Here is a 19,937-nt window from a genome sequence, read left to right on the forward strand (position 1 = left end):
ACCTGCTTTCTGAATGGTGAGGTGTATTTCCTGATACAGTTCTCTATGAGCTTTTGGATGGGCTAACAGGGCAGTTAAAAGGGATTTAAGTCGGACCATTTCCCTGCATCACAGGTAGTCTTCAAAGCAATTGGCTTTTCATGTCACTTATTCAGATGGGGACCATGATTTCCTGTGATGATTTGAGTGTTTTGTCTTTAAAGCCAAACAAGAAAAGACTCCGTGTTTCTGCTGAGGTGATTAAAACCAGGCTTGTCTCAGAAGCCCTTTCCATCACTCAGCGAGTTGAGTGTCTTCTGTATGAAGCCATGGGTTGGGGCCCAAGGATAAGCAGAAGTCAACATGGTCTGTGCCAGCACAAGACTTACATGTTGGAGGAATAATTTCATTGAAACCTTAGTTTAAAGGGCTGCCTACAGCTAAACTGATTAATTAATGGAGTTATAAGGGACAGTGCTGAACTGCATCCAGCTTTTGGCATTCTCCCTATCACAGGCACCATGGAACACTCCTTAGATAATGGGGATGGTCCTCCCTGCCTGCAGGTGAAGCCGTGCACTCCTGAGTTTTATCAGGCACACTACCAGCTGGTGAGTTTGCATAATTTCAAGGAGAGATGTGGGGAGTGAGAGACCTGTTCTTCTGAACCTGGTTCGCATGTTTTCTTGCTGCCCTATCAGAAAGAGTCCTTGCTGACTGATACCTTTTGTGGCATTTCCTTTTTACCTGGTATGGTTAAAATAAAAATAGCAGAGGTTGGATTTGGGGAGTTGTCGGCTTTGAGGATAGGATTGTTGTTTGGGGTGTGTTTTGAAATGCTTCTTGCCATTGAGTAACCACATTGCCTGTCATCAAGAGGCTCGTGGTCTAATTGGCCTCCTCCTCCTAGGCCTATAGGTTGCAGTCTCAGCCTCGTGGCCTGGCACTGGTGTTGAGTAATGTGCACTTCACTGGAGAGAAAGACCTGGAGTTTCGCTCTGGAGGGGATGTGGACCACAGCACTCTAGTCACCCTCTTCAAGCTTTTGGGCTATAACGTTCATGTTCTACATGACCAGACTGCACAGGTACCTGTGGCTGGAAAGGCTGGCGTGCGAATCGGGTGGGCTGTACTTTGGGCTGGGTGCTTCTGTTCCTCTTGGGCCTGCTAGATGTTTCTCACTCACTCTGTTTGCTGCTTCCTACAATCTAGTGAAAAGAAGTAGAGTTAGCCAGTCGCCTGGAGATTGCTGTCTTAAGGTAGCTGCGCTTTCATGGAGTTCCATAGTCCAGGGTTGGGTTCCCACATTTATGTGTTCAGAAACTTGACTCCTAGTCACTCGGGGAGTGATGAGACACTGAGATCCTCCCAAACAGACTCCGAAAGGTATTTATAAATCAGGCCACACGCCATTTACTTCACAGTTGATACTGTCACTTACGATCCCAGTTATTGTTTAAAGCATTATTTTTGGCAGATTCAGTTGTTTTCAAGTGGAAGAATATATGCAGATGTTGTTTAGTGGTTGTCTGATTAAGTCAGTGTTGGGTTGTTTTAGGGTAGTTTGCATGGTCTCACGTCATAAACATTTTGTTGTGGGCTGCTCCTTATTGACTTGTTTCTGAGCTTCACTAGTGACTTCACTTCTTTTAAGATTTATATTTTGAAATTGATAATGACCTATTTGTATACTATTCTGAACTGCTTTTGTTCTGTAATAGTATAATTTAAAGTTCTGAGCCATGATGAGGCAGGAAAATCAGAAGTTAGAATTTAAGACCAGTCTTTCATAGTAAGTTGAAGGGTGGCCGGGACTACATGAGACCCTGTCTAAAAAAAAATTCCCCTTGGCCCCTTGAGGTAGAGGATCCTGGTTTTGTGTTGAGAGTTTGTTGTGGTCATCTTAGCTATCCCACTTCTATGAGAAGTATGTATTTACTACACTTTGGGTGTGGCCAGTTTCATCTCTAGGTATCTCAGTGCCATTCCTGACGTGATGCTCTTGCCAGCTTGCCCATAATTGCCCATTTAAAATAGATCCATTCTTGCTTCAAAGCCAAGGCTAGGAGTTGAGATTGTGTCTCAGTGGTTGGAGCAATTGCCTAGCAGGTGCAAAGCCCTGAATTTAGTTCACTACACCAGGAAGAACAAAAGTCATAGCTGAAACAATTTTTTCCCCCACCAACAAAGGGACTGAATGAAGTAGGTAGCTTGTCCACCTTGAGGGAACTGTAAGGTCATCTAGCCAGATTGGTGCTGTATTTCTTTTCTAAGAGTATGGTCTGTCTGTTTCTTATAAACTTCTAGGAAACTGTTTTGTCATGGTCTTCTAAATAGTGTTTTTGACAGTGGATCTTAGATGCCTAATAAAGGTTTCAATACTGTGTCACTAATACAGTTGAATACTGCTGTCTTTTTGAGACATTCAGGAGACTTTGTGAGTCCATAAAGTACTTTTTATAGGCCAGTTCCATTTAAGCTGTATCTAAGGCAGATTCAAGGGCTTCTAAATTCTCATTCCCATGTTTTTCTGTCACTTGAGTTGCAATGAAGCTAAATTTTGAGCACCTTGTAATTTGACACGCACAAATTTAATGTTCTGAATTCGAGGATAGATAAGGAGTGAGCTTTTGGCATCAGTTTGTTCCCCTCTATCACTACTAGAGCTGGAGCTTCTGTTCTTACAGGAGGTGAAAGTAAAAACCACAGGAGTAGATGAGGTCAGAAAAGTAGTCAGAGCAGGTGGCACTGACAGGCTCCTAAGGGAGACAGCCTAGGCAGAAGGAGCAGTGTGTACATGATATGGACATGGGATAATCCAGGTGAATTCTGTGAATATCATACTTTGTTGCATTGGGAATATGCAGAATGCCCTCTTCTGTAGGGCATCTTTAAAGACTGCCTTTTTATTATATGATTATGTGGCAAGCAGAGAAACAGGACCAAAAAATCCAAGATCCTCTTTTTTTAATCATTATCAATCCTTTTTGACTAATGATAATTCCCTTCAAATATAAAATAGTATAATTAATTGTAGAGAACCTTTTTCTGCTGTTGGTACTGAAGAGAACACTAGTGCTTTTACCTCTCAGTTATATATTCAGTGTCTCATCAGATGTGCATTGGTTCTACCTCGGGAGATAACTTGACTCTTGAATCACAGTTTAGCATATTAGGAAATGAAGGTGTATTCTAAAGTGGTAAGCTTTACTCTCACCATATGCAATTGCTTTTAAATTTGCATTTGGGTTACAGATGGCTCAGAGAATATAAGGATATTGTATGGGTTATTCCTGGAAAATAGCGGCTATCTATATAGTTTTGCATTTATTTATAGATGTATACTCCTTATCTGGCCTCCAGCCCCCAGCCAAAACATAGCCAAGAACTACAAACCCTGCTATTTATAGAACTACTATACTTTTATAATAAATAAATCTACAGATTGTATTTTAAGGTATGTCACTTGTAGAAAAATCCACCCAAAAAACTAATCTACATTTGTTGAATGGTTTATTTTACATTCAGTTACAAAGTTGTCCTCCTTTTTATTGATATAATCAGCAAGTTTAAAATGACCATATAGATAGATAGATAGATAGATAGAGATATAGTATAAATTATATATGTATAGTTTTTATTACATTCTTCAAGCAAAATTAAGTTTAACTAGACTCTGTAGAGCACTCGTAGTTACTCAAAATTATATATTTTATAAACAAATACTATGTTATGACTTGCTTTTATTTACCCAGAAAAATCTCTGCTTTCTTACCAAAACTAATTTCACAATCTCCAATATTTTACAAAGTATTTAAGCAGAAATATTCAAACAGGCCAGACATGATAATGAGTTCTTGTAATCCCTGCACTAGTTTAGCAGACAGAGGCAGGAGGATTGAGAGTTCAAAGCCAATATGTGCTGCATAATAAACTCTGGGTTAGCCTGAGTAAGGCCCTCTAGGGAGAACTGGCTCTTGAATGTTGGCACTTAACCTTCATCTGCCCTTTGTCTTCAGCACCTTCTGTTTAACTTGTGTGAATTCTGTTTGGGAGTTTCCTGAGGTACAAAGTCTATACAAAACTTGGTTGGTAAAAAAAATCTAGCACACTGCAGTATTCCTTAATTGAGAATTTGCATTTGGCATTGTCCCTTTGGAAGCTTAGATTGGGTGTTTGGGGGTTATGCAAATAGCTTCTTAAAGGTGTAAATTAGAAAGCTGTAAAGAGGTCCTTGGCTAAGGAAAGGTGTCTCAGTGCTGAGAGGCTGAGCCCCCTGCAGTTGGAAAGGCTGAAGTCATCCTTAGAGTGCTGCCTCCTCTCTAGGAACCTGAGTGAACTCACTCCCCTCAGTCCACAACAGGGTGCTGTCTTTAAAAATAATCCTCCCACACACTTCCAAGGAGATTGATTAGTAACTCTTTTGTTTGTTTGATTTTGTTTAGTAATAACAATAGTTTTTAGAGACAGTGTTTATGTGTTAACAACCCTGGCTGTCCTAGAGCTCACTCTGTAGACCAGGCTGGCACAGAGATCTTCTTGCCTCTGCCTCCAGAGTACTGGAATTAAAGGTGTGTACTACCATGCCTGGCTTTGATTGGCAACTCTTAAACTTTGAAATTCCAGAATAGGTGAGAAGGTTTATGAAACAATTTGCTGACGCTCAGCCTTTAACATTTTGCACCAATTCTGAGTGCTGCTGCAATTGGTGCTTTGGAAAACCACACCTTTAGAAACTCCAAAACACGCACACGTGAGCTGCTTATTGAGAGTGGAGGGGGGGGTGGTAAGTATAAGATTGTGTGCGGTGATTCTCTGCCTAGGAACAGATTCATAATATTTCCTTCATATCGTAATAAGATGAACTGACAAAATGACTTTCTTTTAAATGTGTATGTATTTGTGTTCACATGTGTTTAGGTGTGTGTATATGCGCATGCTAATGTGTGTGTAAGGGTCCTAGGGTTGATATCAGGAATCTGGTTACTTTCTACCTTGTTGAAGCAAGGTCTCAGTTGAACCCAGAGCTTTTTCAGTGTTACTAATAGCTAGCCAGCTGCCTCTAGGAATCCCCCATGTCTGCCTTCCAGGTGTTAGAATTACAGGCAAGCCCTATGCCCATCCAGTATTACTCACGTTCTGGGATACAAGCTATAAGCCTCTTAATGGCAAGCACCCTATCAACTGAGCTGTCCCCACACACTATGTAGCTTCTTTAAAAATTCACTTTAATGCAGTAGTTCTTTTTTTTTTTTTTTTTTTTCTTCTTTTTCGAGACAGGGTTTCTCTGCAGCTTTTTTTTTTTTTTTTAGAGCCTGTCCTGGAGCTAGCTCTTGTAGACCAGGCTGGTCTCGAACTCACAGAGATCCGCCTGCCTCTGCCTCCCGAGTGCTGGGATTAAAAACGTGCGCCACCACCGCCCGGCTAATGCAGTAGTTCTTAACTATTTCCGTGAACCTATGACTTCATATTCAGAGTTTGATGTCTGAAGTCATGTGCATTTTTCTTGTGAGTGCATGGTTTTCTTTAGCCTTTCAGAGAGTGTACTTTTCAGTGGTCTTAGGAATATACAGAAAAACACTTTTATCTTCTTTCAAACAAGCCAGAGGTTAATGTCGGTGTTGATGCTGGCTGCAGTGAACAATGCTAGCAGGTGTCTCTGTCTTCTATCTAGGAAATGCAAGAGAAACTTCAGAATTTTGCACAGTTGCCTGCACACCGGGTCACAGACTCCTGCATAGTGGCACTCCTCTCACATGGTGTGGAAGGTGGCATCTACGGTGTGGATGGCAAGCTGCTTCAGGTGTGTATGATTTTGTGAAAGCCGAGCATTGAAAATAGGTCATTCTGCCTGCCTATCCATCTCTATCAGCTACATCTCCCTTACTGTAACCACATACCTGACAAGCTGCCTGAGGGAAGATGTATTTTAGCTCGTGGTTTGAAGGGATACAGTCCATGGCAGTGAGGACATAACGCACTTTGTTAATCGCATATGCTGAATATTTAGAACTGCTAGATATGGAACATCTTTAGTGTTTTTCAGAGTTGATTTTTTTATTTTATAATCAATGCTAAGAACACTTTCACATGAATACATAGCATAAAATGGTAGATAAATGTTTTGAGCTGTTAGAGAAATTATTGGAAAAGCTGTCCTAATCCCAAATCAAAATTCATTTAATATTTTTTATGACAGTCAATCCAGCAATTCAAACAGCAATTTTTAAAATCAAATATTCTAACATTACAGTCTAAAGATTCTAGTCTTATATGTCTGTGCTGACCACTGATGGTAGAAAAATATTAAAAGTCCATTTTCTATAGTTAGACCTTTATGCTTCTATAAAGAGGAAACTTTGTATGTTTAGTAAAGACACTAGAGATACCTAAGCCAAGCGTTTACGGCAGCTTTGCTGGCATATGCAGTTACCGTGTCTGTGTTACATGTTCAGAACTAAGGCTGAAATGATGTGAACACCGATAAGCACTAAACATTAGTTTTGTTATGCATTTGATATTGAATGACCTGATGGCCATTATTTATGCAGAAACCTTTTGATAAATCTTTTGACAACTCCTACATTTAGATCTCATGAATTCGTGACCTATAGTTTAAGTAACTGGACTAGGGGCTAGAGAGATAGCTCAGCAGTTAGGAGTCTTTGCTGCTCTTGTAGAGGACCCAGGTTCCATTCCCGGTACCAACTCAACAGCTGCTCCAGTTCTAGAATATCCAATACCCTTTAGCTTCTCTGGGCATCTGCATTCACATGGTGCATATAAACCAGTGTAGACACATACACATAAGTAAAAGTAATCAAATTTTAAAAGAAAAAAGAAACTGTGTTTTGATGATTTTAAGTCCTGTCATAAGCCACCCAAACACATAACTTAAACCATAACCTGTTTCTCTGAAGACTTAATGGGCATCTCATGGTGAACAATACATCTCCAAGAATCTCCTAAGATTTAAGTGTTTCAACACTGTTCAGCAGTATAAGCATAAAATATTGTGGGACTGGGGGTAAAATCACAAACAAGCAGTGGCAGGTAACCATTTCTGTTATAAAGGACTAGGAAAGTCATAATAAGGAACGTGGGTGGAAACGAGACTGAGCCCTCTGAGTGAGACCGAACCTCAGGGCTCCATGTTCAGCCTCTGGGGTTCCTTACTGCATCCTTTGCTCCAGCTAAAGTGATCAACTTGCCCTTCCAGCTCTAGTTTGTGGCTTATATGGGCTCTTTGGACCCTGCTTCTGTAGCAGCCAACAGTTTTCCTTAGCAAAAGCCTCATGTTTCTGGCTTCCCTATTATGTGGGCTGTCCATATACAACTTACATTTCACCTTAATTTTTCAACTGCTCAGGAGTTCTCTACAGGTACCCAGTCCTGCCGAGACTACACATTGCCTAGCTTCGGCGGCTCTTCTGGTACCTTGATGCAAGCGTCTGATTTCACCTCACTCTGCTGCCAGCTTGAGATGCAGCTTGAACTATAGCTATAGAAGCCTCTGATTTTTTAACTGAACCTTAGAAAATACTTCCCTGGGTAACCTTTATCCATCAGGGTACCCCTAAGGACTATTTTTTTCAGGTGTTCTTCTTTGTGTGAGTTTGTGCTGTCAGCCTTGGACTTCTCTTGGTTGAGAAAAGGCACCTTTTCTGTTGTCCAATGCAGAGTTTAAATTTTGCGTTCAATGAATCTAACAGACTCTTCTCCCAGATGTCTAGCACTGGGTTTCATTGTCCTTGAGGACCTTTGACATTGAGAGTCTAAAAGAACTCCCACCCTGTCCTTACCTTTATCCAAACTCAAGAGCCTTTCTTCATAAAACTTCATTTTTACATCTTTATGCTGTACACTTCACTCACTATAAATGTGGGTAAATTTAGTGAGCAGTAACCATGTCACACAGACTGAATGTTAAGCTAAAATGTGCAAATTAGCCAGTTATTTTAAATTCAATCTCAAGTTTTCAGAATATCAACAGACTGCATTCATATTTCACACCACAGCAGAACACAAGCTGAGTTCTCATGAGAGTCCTTGTTTGCAACTGCGACTCTTGAGGCTAGCCTGTGTCTGTATTTCTCTTAGCACTGTGGTCTCTTGAGTTCTCACTTAAATGGCCCGTGAAGCCCTACTTACACCATTCTCGGGCTTCAGACTCTTCCAATTTCCTCCACATGTTAACTCCAAAGGCCACTATTAGATTTTTGGGGCAAGGAAGCCAACTCTCCCCTGGAGACAGGAGCACAAGGCTGCATACCTGCATGTGGGTAGATCATGCATCATAGAAGAGATGCCGGCATATCTGGCTTTGATTGCCCCAAACCCTTCTTTCTGTCTGGGCTCCTGGTCTTTCCCCCACAATTAATTCTTTCTGGACATTCAGTGCCCTCACAGGCACACTAAGCTGTGTCTTCTAAGGGACTGTAAATCAGTCAAGCTGAAAGATCAGCCATCAGCCCACCTTTCAGATGATGATGCATTTGTTTGTGTTGAACTTGAAGAGGTCTCACAGCTGCCTAACTTCCCCTCTCCCTCATTGTTTCTGGTAGCTCCAAGAGGTTTTTCGACTTTTTGACAATGCTAACTGTCCAAGTCTACAGAACAAGCCGAAAATGTTCTTCATCCAAGCATGCCGTGGAGGTGAGTGCCCTGGCAAACCAGCATCGGGTGGTGGCTCCTGGGCAGCCTCCACCAGCTCTCACTCTCCTGTTTGCTCCTCTCAGGTGCTATTGGATCCCTTGGGCACCTCCTTCTGTTCACTGCTGCCACCGCCTCTCTTGCTCTGTAAGTGTCTCCCAATGCATGGGGTGTGCTAGGACTTGGGCAGCCCAAGGCTCTCAGTCTGGCCAGCTCTGTACACCTCCATATCCTGTTCTCAGGAGCCTCTTGCCAGTATCTGACCTTTCTCCTGAGAACCTGGACTCTTCTCTGCTATTAACTGCAATGCACTTTTTTTGTTTCTCATTCCAGTTAAGGATTTCTGCTTGTCTCTTCCAAATCTTCCTTTTCTTACCCCTTTTCCATTTTCTGTCTGTGCCGTGTTCACGCTGCTGCGCTCTTGCTTCCTTTCTCTGTCATTCCTGGAGCATGCAGGAGAACAGTACAGAACCCATGTCTGCATCGGACTCTCCTGAGCTGCTTCTACCCTCTTTCTTGCATGCAGTCTCTCCTAACCCCTTTAAGAGCCAAGCCTGTGTCACATGGCTCAGAAGACACACAGGCCTCCTTCTCATCTAGAAGAAAGCAGTAGTAATTAAGAATCTAAATTTGGAATCAGAATGTGACTCTATTGTTTAATAACTATGTGAAGTTTGAGAAGTTACTTCACTTCCCTGCACTTCCATTTCCTTCTTATAAACTGGATAGTCATTATATAAAATTTCTTTAAGCTGTTGTGATGACTAATGAATTTGCACCTAAGTGCTTAGTTGGCTTGTACCTGACTCATGGTAAATCTGGAGAGAAAGCCAGCCATGGCCGTTACAATGTGGTCAGCATCCTCAAGTGTTTTATAGTGTGGATTAAAGTTTACATAATCCAACATGAAGATGCTTATGTTTCCCTCTGTGTCACCACAGAGTATATTTTACGGTCCTGCCGTGTGCTTATGGTTATAAATGACATCACAGAAGCAGAACAAAATATCTTAAGTATGCCTAAGAAGTATACTCGGGAAATTAAAGCAAGTATGTGTGAAGAACAGCTTGAGGCTAGTTCTCATGCAGGAGAAATTTGTGCGAGAGCAGTTGTGTAAGAGTACACAGTAATAACAGACCATTTTACCCGAGGTTAGTTTGAAGGGATATATATGCGTAGGGAAAAAGCTTAACTTGGACCATGGACACATGCCTTTACACAGGTGTGGAGAGAGTCTTTTCCAGAAAAGGGGGTGGTGCAGCATGACAAGCACAAGATTATAAGGTTTACCCCCTAGTTAAACAGTATGCCATCTTGCCCCCCATTATATAATATATCCACAGTGCCCAGATCTAAAATGCTTAGCATCTCTGTAAGCCTTGTAGTGAGCTGTGGCTGATCACAGGCAGTTGCTCCAGCTAATTACAAACCCTTAGTCACAGCTGAGATTTTGAACTTCAACAGACAATACTTTGGGGAGTTTAACTATGAAATAGTGTGCTCTATTTTTCCAGGAAAGTTACCATGGCGGGGAACTGCACTAAGAAAAAAGCATATAAAAACAAGCATTTTTCGTTTATAGATGTTTCCCAGAGCACTGCTTTACACTCTTAAAAATTACAAAATCTATGTCTAAAAATTGCAGTAATATAGAAATCAGTTGTGAAGAAAAGAGGATAATGTTTACTGAATAATAGGCCTGAAACTTGAAGGCAACAAGCAAGCCCTCCATTTTTTAAAGGACATGCTTAGCCTGACCTAGATCACTTAAGAGGCAGTAACAACAAAATAAACCATTAGTGGTCATTTTCTTCTCACCTCAGAATTATCTGTAGTGCTAAGGGCTGGATGAAGAAATTGCTTTTTTTCTGTAGTCATTTGAATCTTTTATGCTTGTCCAGTCCATACCTAAAATCTAGTTCATTACAATGTGACCTGAAGCCAATGCTGCTTTGAATATTTGAACTTGCCAATCTTCCCGTAATACGGTGATTGACTCCCAAACTAGAGAGTGAGCTTGAGAAGAGCAAGGTTTGGCTTTTCTTTGTCTTTCACTCAGTGTGTCCCTAGATCTTACTAGTAGAAGACAGTGCGTGGTACACACGATGCTTAATTTAAGAGAAAAAGTCTCTTTTGAGTCCGTGAGTCAATGAACTTTTACCAAAAGTTCTTTGAGCATCGGTTCATTCTGCTCCTGAGAGTCTTGAGAATTTCACGCAGGAGGTCCTGTGAAGGGCACACTCTTAGCTGAGAGTCCTGAGAATCTCATGCAGGAGGTCCTGTGAAGGGCACGCTCTTAGCTGAGAGTCCTGAGAATCTCATGCAGGAGGTCCTGTGAAGGGCACGCTCTTAGCTGTCACGTGCCGACCTGCACCCTGTCACTCTGTCCTTGTCTACAGCATGACTCCGGCCTGACCCTAAAATAGCCTGTTACTAGAACGTCTTCCTTTTTGAACTTTTCTAATAAGCTTGGCCACCTGCTATGATTTGTCTTACAAACTTTTTTTTTATATTTATTTATTTAGTATACAATATTCTGTCTGTGTGTATGCCTGCAGGCCAGAAGAGGACACCAGACCCCATTACAGATGGTTGGGAGCCACCATGTGGTTGCTGGGAATTGAACTCAGGACCTTTGGAAGAGCAGGCAATGCTCTTAACCTCTGAGCCATTTCTCCAGCCCTTGTCTTACAAACTTAATAAGTAGTTTCTATTTTTATGCTGGGTGGTGGTGGTGCACACCTTTAATTCCAGCAATTGGGAGGCAGAGGCAGGAGGATCTCTGTTGTGAGTTCAAGGCCAGCCTGGTCTACAGAGTGATTTCCAGGACAGACTCCAAAGCTACACAGAGAAACCCTGTCTCGAAAAAAGAAAAGTTTTAAAAGTAAAAACCACCTTGAAAACTTCTGATCACACTTAGTCTCATAGGTTTTCTTTGTTTTTTTTTTTAAACTGGTAACATAGTTTGAGGTTGTAAGTTTGATGTAGAATATGAATAGTAAACAGACCATTTTTTATAAGACTGAATATCACTATTTTATTGTCTGATACAGAAAAAAATAAAGTGTTTCTTTACATTACTAACTGAACAAGTTAATGTGATGATTTTTACCTCCATTTGCAAGGAGGGCTGAACTGAGCACTTTCACCTTAGGCAGGATGAGACGTGTTCTGACCTGTATAGGTGCATGTGCCTGGTCGTTAGAAGTCATCCCTTGAGCAATGGATGTGTGTTTAGAAAGTAATGATTTTTTAATTTTACTTTTTTTAATTCATTTGCCATAGGTTGGAGCAACAGCTGAAAATGGCTCTTCAGTCAAGATTATAGGGAACTTGGATGTACCTATAACAAATCTATAAAAGATGGGAGAAAATAACATCTTTATCTCTTCTTTTGGTCTTTTATAGACGAGACAGACCGAGGGGTTGACCAGCAAGATGGAAACAACCACCCGCAATCCCCTGGATCTGAGGAGAGTGACGCGGGCAAAGAGGAATTGATGAGGATGAGACTTCCCACTCGCTCGGACATGATATGTGGATATGCTTGCCTAAAAGGTATTTTGAGAGATTGTGAATGTAGATTATACTGTCCTAGACATGGGTTTGTTTCGTTTTTATACCAAGGTCTTTGTTTAGGGAGGGTAGAAGAGGCAGGCCATGAAGTCTGTCTTTGTGAGGATTGCCCATGACCTTCCCACCCCTGGTTGTAGGCACAGCTGCCATGCGGAACACCAAACGGGGTTCCTGGTATATTGAAGCACTCACTCGAGTTTTCTCTGAAAGAGCTTGTGACATGCACGTGGCTGACATGCTGGTTAAGGTAGGTCAGTGCCGTCTGGCACTACAATCCTTTTCATCTCCAGTGTTCTCCTTTCTTGCCTTGCCCACCTATTAGTCTACCCTTCTGGTTGCCTGTGTCATGGAAGCACAGAGTTATCTCAGACTTTGGACCACTGGTTCTGCCTTCCCAGGTGAATGCCCTTATCAAGGAGCGTGAAGGCTACGCCCCTGGCACAGAATTCCACCGATGCAAGGAGATGTCTGAGTACTGCAGTACTCTGTGCCGGCAGCTCTACCTGTTCCCAGGCCACCCGCCCACGTGATGCCACCTGCTCTTCGTGCTGTTGGAGGCCACTGAACCACGGGGGGCACAATGGAGCTTTCTCTTCAGGGTGTTTTTTTTTTTCTAGCTACCCCCTCAGGGATATGAGACTCTCCCAGGTTGTTTCCTGTCAGCCATCTCCATCTTTGGGTATGAGACTTAGAGACAGCTCTTCTGGTGTGCTGCTCTCTCCCTGTAGAGCCAACTCTGAATGGAGTTACGGCCAGAAGCATTTTGGCTATAGCCAAAGCGCCTGGAAAATGACGTTGTGGACACAGTATTGTGGGGAGAGGACGTGGATTTCTCATTGTTTGCTGTTTCTGTTCCCAGGGCTTTTAGGGGTACTTTGCTTGTTGCTTTTGTTCCATCAGTTAAGGTATCTCAGAGATCATCTCCTATCTTTTTCATATCTAAACCTCATTTGTCCCACAGTGAAGATTTGGAAGATGTCTCAATTTAATGTAAGTTTGCTCATCCGTCTTGATGAGGCAGAGGAGAGAATTAGACCCTGCTACTGTGAGCAGAAGTTCCTGGGCATGTGAGTAGACCCTGGGCCCTAGGCGACGAACCGCCTTCTCAGCTTTGCCATTGGCTCCTTTTTGTGCTCTGTGCACCCAGCCTTTGAACAGAGCCTGAGGTCTGCATGCCTGACTCTAGAAGTTGTAGAAATTTCCCTGGTCCTGCTGTATTTGAATTGTCACTGAAATGAACCTTGTAGGGCATTTCAGTATAAAATGCAGTGACAGGTAAACGTGCCGTGTCTCACAGCCTCACCTGTCACCAGGATGTCTCCTTCCTTGCTGTGATTTCTGCAGTGCACTTACACTGTGCTTCATATCTGGCCATCAGGAAGTCTCTTGCTTTGCACTGATTCCCACTTTCCTTTCCTCCCATTCACTGCTTCTGACAAGTCTTTGACGTCCCGCTTTGCACGGTATCTGGCCACTGAAGGTGTACTGTAGTTCCTTCAGTTTATGAGGCATTACCCCCCACATTTTTCTGTGTTAGGAGGATAGGACCATACATGATACTCCATTAACCTAGAAGCACTTCTCTCTGCTTTTATATGAAACTTATTCTTTAAAATCCTTTGCACTTCCATTTTTGCCTCTCTTCCAGTTTATTCTCCACATAATAGTAGTTTTGGTTTTTAAAATATCTGATGACCCCTACTTAGAACACTGGCATTCTGTTACACGTCATCTAAAATTCAAATGCTTACACCAGTTTATGAGATCTGGCTCTTACTTTCCCTTTGGATCTCAATAAATGGTGATTTCTCACTGTGCTCTAGCCCTTCTCGGTTCCTCAAATCAGAGCCATGGTTTTCTGAGCTCTCTATTCTTGAGTCTAGTGGAGGCTTCTCAACCATGCTATCCACAAACAGACTTCTAGACCTCTGCTGACTGCAGCATGGTGGACATTCATTGTGCTTCTGCAGTTTGTAAGGCACATTTGCATGTTTCACTTGTTGATATCTTCCCTACTAAGCTGAAACCTCCCAGAGCAGAAACTATGTTTCTTACTCTATACCCAGTACCTGGAACTTATTAGGTCTTCAATGATCGTTTCTTGAATAAAGGAAGGAGGCAAGCAGCTAACTCTAGTTAAATCCTACCTTTTAGCAATTTCTAAGTTGCTATTATAGTATACAGGTTAATTAGTATTTGTACTCTTCTGTTTTTTTTCAGTTTTATTTTTATCTACTGATTTGTTGTTTGTTTTTTAAACCGTTTGAAGACATATCACATGTGAGACAACTTCTTTCACATCTCCATGGTGCCCAGTATATTTGAGGCCTATGGTAGTTGAGGTGCTCAATGCTTGTTGTGTGAACCAGGTGGTTTGAAGACTTCCTGCAAAATTCTGCCTTTGGGTCAGTATAGAATGCATATATTTGAGTGATAGAATCTTCACACTTTCCACTGCCAAGAATTTGTATTGCCATCAGGTGCCAAATAAATGTTGATACTTATTACTGATGTGTGCCTGGTGTCTGTTTTTGTAGATGCTCAATCTTTGGAAGCTTGCGTATTTCATCCTTAGCCCCTTACTGTGTATCATTTCTTCCCTTTCATAAGACAATGCCTAGACCTTAAATCCCCATATTTTGCTATCACTGTCTTTCACTATGGCCAGATGTGGGCCTGTCTTTATTGGCATAACCCTGAGATTTCTCATGTTCAAATGAGATTAGGTTATAGGATGGAGGCTGAAATAGCAGGTAGTGCCAAAAAGGGGAGGATACTGGAATTTCATTTTTCAGTTAGCCCAAATTAGATGTAAGATTTTTCACTGTAGACAAAAATTTAGCAAATTCTAAGTTGGCCATAAAAAGATCTATGCAATGGACTCCAATTTGGGGTGCATGCATGGAGAGGCAGCTGTTTGAGCTGTGTCTAGGGGGGTCTATTGGAACATCGGAGAGTAAAGGGCTGTGGAAAGCTGCTGAGGAATGACAGGGGTGTCTGTCAGCCAGCTGAGGCAAAGCCTGTCTCCAGAGAGGGAAGCGTAGATGGATTGAGAGCAAAGGAACATAAGAATGGGGGGGGGGGGGTACCACAGAAAAACAGCCAGTAGCTCAAGTGAGGGTACTCAAAATTTCTAGAAGATACAAAATTGACATAGGTACCCATTTTCAAGACAGCAGAGACACAGGAGGTGTGGTCTTTTGGAGAATTACATGGAGCAGTGCCTGCCTCAGCTGGAGTCCATGTCCTTCTCACCCGCCCTTGAATACGGTGTCAGGTTGAATTTCATAGCTCGCCTCCCTTCCCCCACTTACCTCTGCCAGGGGATTCTCTTCTAAAATTATCCCCCTCCCTGAGGTGGGGGCCGTCCTCTGCTGCCCTTCCCCATCCTGTTTTCTCAAACAGGAAAGGAAAACAGGAAGAAATGAAACCACTCTTCACCAGAGCGAAGCTGTGAGGAGGGGCGGAGGTGTCTAAAGAGGAACACACCACTACAGCTGATGGAGAGTCGCAGGCACCTAGCTTCCCTGGAGTCCCATAAGGGAGTCTCTTCCCCTGTTTTTCCCCAGGAGAGACAATAACGGTCAGGTTGAGCTAGAATAGAAAGGTAGGTTTGAGGGCATGTCCTAAAATCACAGAGCCCTGATTTTAAGATGCCTTTAATGATGCTGAGACACTGGATAAAGTAGTTAACAGTCTCTGTTTGCCCTTACCTAAAAGGAAGGAAAGGGTTTGTATCTTAAAAAAAAAAAAAAAATGACTGTAAGGGTTAACAGTGACGCTGCCAGGAAAATACCACGTTGGGAAAAACAGAAACGGGTGAAAAACTGGTAGTATAATACTACCCCAGAAGGCGTAATCTGCAGAGCATGGGCGAAGACAAAGGATTCTTAAAAGGATAGAGAATGAAGCCCACTGTGGAGTGGGAGAGGACTGAACAGCGAATCCTGCTGCAAACCAAGTGCCGTGGAGAAACTGAGGTTGCTTTGCTGAGACTGCAGGAAGTAGCTGGATACGGGTTCCATGCTGCCTGCCTACACACAGGGAAAGATGGGTGGAAACATCCTTAAAGAGTGCTGGTTAGGGTGTGACCGCTCTGCGTCCCACCCTTCATCAGACCCTTTGCCTAATCTGCACTTGAGCATGCTTCGTCAGGCTGCAGTGAGCTGCCTGCTTCACGCTAAGTCACAGTGTGGAGTGAGCATGGCTCAGTGATACTTGACTAGCACGGCCTCACTTTATTTCCAGTACTGCAAAGTTGTGCATGTATTTATTGCCCCATACACTGGGAAGGTCAAACTAGCAGAGGTTGGAGCTGGAAAACCAGTATAACCTGGAACAAAAATCTGTTCTGAAAATCTGGGGGTAGGGATGCTAAACGACAGTTGTCAACACACAGCCACTTATATCCCCATCTTGTATATGGTTTTTATTCTTAGTATCATGGGCCATTGGAGATGGTTTAAAACTTTAGAAGAATACACATACATCCTTGCTCATGAATTTCTTTTCAGATTTAGAACCTTTGCGAGACTGCCCCATAGCTCAACTTGGGGGCCCTCCAAATTGGAACCTAAGCACTGAGCCCAATAAGATTTTGGATATAAAGTGATAGCTCATAGCATTAACTACTCTTTATTTTGAACACAAGCTATTTCACGCTTAAATTCTTTTTTTTAATTATCGTTATTTCATGTACATTGGTGTTTTGCCCGAAAGTTGGTCTATATGAGAGCGTCAGATCCCCTGGAACTAGAGTTACAGACAGTTGTGAGCTGCCATGTGGGTGCTGGGAATTGAACCTGGGTCCTCTGGAAGAGCAGTTAGTGCTCTTACCTACCGAGTCATCGCCCCAGCCCCTCACTCTTAAATTCTTGCAGTGCAGGACTAGTAGCCTATGTATATGATGTTCCTGCTTTGAGAATCGGGGTCTTCTTATTGAAGTTGGTACTTTTCATGAGGACTACGTGCCTCCCCACTCAGCTTGGCAGGGTGTGAGCGCCTTGCAGTCCCTGCTAGTCTCTGATTTCAGATCTCAGCCCTTGACCACACTGCTCTGCTTTAAGGCACTACTGTGCTTAGGGATACTTTGGAAACAGTGATCACATCTGACACTTGTTTCTGAAAGTTTCCTACAGAAAGTGGTCACCTTCAGAGAGCCACAAATGGGGAGAGTCTGTCTCTGAAATCCTTCAAGAACGTACAATCTCTGATCTTCATTAGGAATCCCTTGATCTTGGTTTTCTGTTGTCTTCATCTGACCTATTACTCCCTCTCCCATCCTCTGTAATCTTTGAGTGTGGATTGTATACCGTGCAATCTCAGGGCTGATTTTAAAAAGGGTGTTGGTATTATTTTCAGGTTTACTAGTATGTAATTGACTATAATAAATAGTATAGGTAGTGAAGGTACGCAACCTGATATACTAGTATATATGCATGGTGAAATGATCCCCAGGATTCAGGTTCTTAACCATCACCTCACATTACCTATATGTATATGTGTGGACACTTGAAATCAACCCTTAGCAGATTTCAGGTACACAGGTATTGCTAACTGTAGCCACCATGTTTATGAGCTCTCTAAAACTCAGAGCTCAATAACTGAAGTGTACCCATGGCCAGTATCTTCCCACTCCATCTCAGCCCATGGCCTTTGGCTCTATGCGTTGTGATTCTGCATATAAACAGCATGCACAGTATTTGAATATGTCTGACATCTTAGCACAGTCTAAAAGAAAGTGTGTTTTGCCACTGAGTCATATGTGTACACTTCCTTTATGCCTTCAGCTGTTGACAGACATGGAGGTAGTTTTTGTGTCTTGGCTGTTCTGAATGTGCCACAGTGAACAAAAGAACACAGATATCTGAGAGACGGTGGTTTGTTTTCCTCCCTATATATAAACATAAGTAGGATTGCTGAGTCTACAGTAGCTCTATTCCTAGCTTACTGCTTGCCATAAGGACTGTGACAGTTTCTCCCACTATTAGTACCAAGGGTTCCCTTTTCTCTGTGCCCCTACCAGTGCTTGCCACGCTTGTCCTTGGTGCCAGCCATTCTAACAGGTGATGTCTCACTGTGGTTTTCATGTATATCTCCCTTTGATAAATGATATTCAACACTAACTCAGTATGATTAAGTCACCTGCAGCCTGATGACCTAAGTTTGAGCCTAGGAGTCTACATGGTGCAAGGAGAGAATCAGTTCCCAAAAGCTGTCCTCCTCTCACACGTGTACGCACACACGTACACACACATGCACACACACACACACACACACACACACAAAATGATTATTTTAGAGAGAGCAAAGAGATGGCTCAGTGGTTAAGAGAACTTAACAGCCCTCGTAGAAGATCCACTAGCATCCATGTTGGGCCACTCACATTTGCTATAAATACCACTGCAATGGGGGGGGGGGGTCAGACAACTGAACTCATGGGCACCTGTACTCATGTGTACATTCATACAGACATGTAATTAAAAATAATGACAGTAAAAATTAAATTTTTCTAATTGTGGAATAAATGGTACTTTTAATGGTGTCTAGCTTCCCACTTTGAGCAATTCCATTTCGTTTAGGTCAGAATCATAATGGTGTCCCTACCATTCAGTCCCTCCTAAGAGGATCTCCTAAGAGACCTGAAATTCAGTTTGCCTTAGTTTCTTTTATAATGACTTCATAGGAAAAGAATGTCTTAGAAAAATTGATGGGAAAAACAGAATGCCCTATGCAGTACTTTGTCCTTCATCAAATTTAATTTATTGACTAGGTAAGTGAAGGTTACTTCTCCATCTTTTGTTTATTGGGTTCCCACTGTCACCTTCCCTACATCTCTAGCCTACTTCCTCTTCTCACCTGTTATCTACCCTACCCTGCTAGCTGTCATGGGCATCACGCTCGAGATGGAGACTCCATCCCTCCCTATTAATTGAGCTGCTGGTGGGGCTAACACATGTGTCTGGGAAATAAGTCACACTGCAGAACCCAAGGCTGTCAGCCCTGCTTCCCACAGCATTCCACACCCAGTGGGTGATAAGGGTGGGATCAAGGGGAAGGCGTTAAGTGTTTTTAGCCGCCTCAGGCAGACTCAAGGGCAGAAAGCTGGAGGAGAAAGCTGGGAATGAGATGGATGTGAAGAGCTGGCCACAGAGAAGTTCAGGGTCTGAACCCTTAAGAGATACTGAGCTGAAAAGAGCCTATCAGGGAGAGACGGCAGAGAGGCGTCAGCTACTCTCCCAGGTAAGTTGCCTGTCTAATGTTACCAGAACTCTTGGTGCCTTCATTCAGCTCGCTCTCCCCTCACCTCCCATGAGGTAGTCAAGGAAGTTCTATACTCAGTTCTACACACAGCCTAAAAATTGCACTAGGAAATTTTTCATCCTAGTCCTGATGATATTTATAGAGGGACTAGTGACCTGGAGCTGTGGACCTCCTAAGGGAAGGGACAATGCTGCTGGCTGGCAGAGGGAATTCCCTGTTGGACTGTCCCATAGGTTTTCATCCTAACCCCCACCCCCACACAGCACTCACACCTGCTTCGACCCCAGGAGGATCAGATGTGGCAGTGTGTGTGGGGGGGTGTCATGTGATGGAGAGACAACTATAAATAGCTGGAGGTGGGCATGGTGCCCCAGACGCCTTGGGGACAGGCAAAAGCAGAGGCTTAAGGAGCGTGGAGAGTGGGAGCAAGCAGGCCAAGGCCTGGCTGGGGCTTGGGGGGAGGACAC

At 42.9% G+C, this 19,937-nt stretch overlaps 1 protein-coding gene across 3 annotated transcripts in view; it reads left to right on the forward strand.

Annotated features, from left to right (window-relative positions):
* Positions 1–14,718, forward strand: part of Casp2 (caspase 2) — an 18,708-nt gene extending 3,990 nt beyond the window's left edge. For 2 of the 3 annotated variants that reach the window (XM_038318919.1, XM_038318918.1), the window contains exons 5-11: positions 496–590; positions 890–1,066; positions 5,654–5,782; positions 8,544–8,634; positions 12,040–12,189; positions 12,345–12,454; positions 12,606–14,718. In XM_038318919.1, the coding sequence (XP_038174847.1) occupies positions 496–590; positions 890–1,066; positions 5,654–5,782; positions 8,544–8,634; positions 12,040–12,189; positions 12,345–12,454; positions 12,606–12,737 (884 nt within the window). In that variant the 3' untranslated portion in view covers positions 12,738–14,718. Of the gene's footprint in view, positions 1–495; positions 591–889; positions 1,067–5,653; positions 5,783–8,543; positions 8,635–8,717; positions 8,779–12,039; positions 12,190–12,344; positions 12,455–12,605 lie in introns of those variants that run through there. The other variant, XM_038318920.1, reaches the window with a different exon arrangement.
* Positions 14,719–19,937: the final 5,219 nt, after the last annotated feature.

The sequence above is a fragment of the Arvicola amphibius genome, chromosome 2 (assembly GCF_903992535.2).
Source record: "Arvicola amphibius chromosome 2, mArvAmp1.2, whole genome shotgun sequence".
NCBI classification, from domain to species: Eukaryota; Metazoa; Chordata; class Mammalia; order Rodentia; family Cricetidae; genus Arvicola; species Arvicola amphibius.